The 2,009-nt window shown below is 40.9% G+C and overlaps 1 protein-coding gene across 1 annotated transcript; it reads left to right on the top strand.

The window, feature by feature from the left end:
- The first annotated feature begins 1,167 nt into the window (after window positions 1–1,167).
- On the top strand, window positions 1,168–1,749 carry LOC115950217. The gene has a single exon (XM_031067455.1). The coding sequence runs from the start codon at window positions 1,168–1,170 to the stop codon at window positions 1,747–1,749; it is 582 nt and encodes a 193-aa protein (XP_030923315.1).
- The last annotated feature ends 260 nt before the right edge of the window (window positions 1,750–2,009 follow it).

The following is a 2,009-nucleotide window of genomic DNA, read 5'->3' on the forward strand; positions in this document are numbered from 1 at the left end:
TTGGCAAGCAACAATGAGGAGATGGTTATTTATGCCTTTCTCTTAAGATTTTCTAGTCATTCCCGTCAAAAAGAGTGATATGAGTGTTAAGTACAAGAGATTACTTAATCTTACTAATCACAAATACGAGCCACAGCTCACTTGTTTAGTTGTGCATAGAAATGCTCATCTAAGCTACAAAAGATACAAAGTTTAGAAAACTTTGTTTCAATGGCCATCTAAGATACACAAGTACCAATGTACACATACACACACTGTTTTTGTATTTTTTGATTTTTCAATATATATATATATATATATATATATTTTTTTTTTATGAAAACAAAATAAAGCAAAACTGAAAAATAATCAAACAAAAACATGTTAAACAAAACAAAGCAATGCATAAAACTAGATGCAAATGCATGGGGAAGAAGGAGGAGAAAAAAAGATCAATCCATGGAGATGACACCAATGTTTTGGCGAAGGAATTCAAACCGTTTGCTGTCAACAATTTTGGTAAACAAATCAGCCTTCTGATCATTAGTGTGAATAAACTCAAGAGTAAGAATATCATTTTCGACAAGCTCCCTAATGAAGGCTAGCTTCTGAGGGGGATCACAGTGAGTTACCAAATAAAAAGAGATTGGTTTCATACTCTGGTCAGGAACATGATTATTTAATGGTGGAGGTTGCGGTGCAGCCCCGCCAACAGCAATGAATATCTTAAGCTGGAACTGTCGAGGACTTGGGAACCCTTAGACAGAGCAGGAGCTTGGGGATTTATTACGAGCTCATTCTCCCTTAATCGTGTTTGTGGCCGAAACATGGTTGAAAAAAGCTAGGCTAATTTACTTACGTGACAAATGGAAGTTTGATGGGATGATTGAATTTTCTAGAGAGGGGAAGGGTGGAGGGGTGGTGGTCTTTTGGAAAGAAGAAGTGGATTTCTCGGTGGATACTTATTCGCCAAATCACATTGATGCGATCATTAATAAAGGAAAGGAGGGTGAGTGGAGATTTACGGGTTTCTACGGTGAACCCGAAACTAACAATCATTGCATCTCATGGGCTACTTTGAGAAGACTAAATTCAAAATTTTCATTACCTTGGTTATGTGCGGGTGATTTCAATGAAATTATACGAGCCCGTGAGAAATTGGGGGGGCGGCATAGACCAAATAGGCAAATGGAGGAGTTTAGGGATGTGTTGGATGAATGTGGGTTCCAAGACTTAGGCTATTGTGGGAACAAATTCACTTGGTGCAATGGGCATGAGGAGGGGCATACGGTGTGGGAAAGACTCGATAGAGCAGTTGGTACGGCGGAGTGGCTCTCCATGTTCCCGGCCACAAAAGTGGTTCATTTGGAGTGTGGCACATCGGATCACAAGCCGATTATGATTCACTTATTAGGGATTCCAAAGCGAATAAATAAACCTTGGAGGTTCGAACAAATGTGGATGAAGGATGAGGGTTGTAGAGAAGTAATTGAGGATGCATGGTCCTATGTTCATCAAGGCAACCCGATGAGTAGAGTGGAAGGGAAAGTGGAAAGGTGCCGCAAAAACTTGAAGTGGTGGAGCAAAGTGGCTTTTGATAATGTGACCCGAAGCCTTAGGAAGAAGAAAGAGTTACTAAGGTTAGCCGAGGTAGAGGCAATTAGGGGTGGAAGTTTTTCTCGTGTTCAAAGATTGAAAAAAGAGATCTCAAAGCTATTGGTGTCGGAAGAGCAAATGTGGAGGCAACGATCTCGAACCCTATGGCTTTAAGAGGGAGACAACAACACAAAGTACTTTCATAGTAGAGCCTCTCATCGGTTTAGAAGAAATCGAATTGACGCCATTGAGGATTCTATGGGGGAGATGTGCATGGATGAGGAGGGAATTTCTCAAACATTGGTAAGCTATTACCAACTCCTCTTTACCTCTTCTATTCCGAGTAGGATGGAGGAAGTCGTGGCGGATGTGCCTTGTTCGGTAACTGAGGAGATGAATAATGTGCTCTTGGGCGAGTTCTCCAAGGAAGAAGT

Source organism: Quercus lobata, chromosome 6, assembly GCF_001633185.2.
Source record: "Quercus lobata isolate SW786 chromosome 6, ValleyOak3.0 Primary Assembly, whole genome shotgun sequence".
NCBI lineage: Eukaryota > Viridiplantae > Streptophyta > Magnoliopsida > Fagales > Fagaceae > Quercus > Quercus lobata.

Excerpts from the sequence above, each read along its gene's own strand:
- LOC115950217 (XM_031067455.1), top strand. The coding sequence starts at position 1,168 with ATGGAGGAGTTTAGGGATGTGTTGGATGAATGTGGGTTCCAAGACTTA.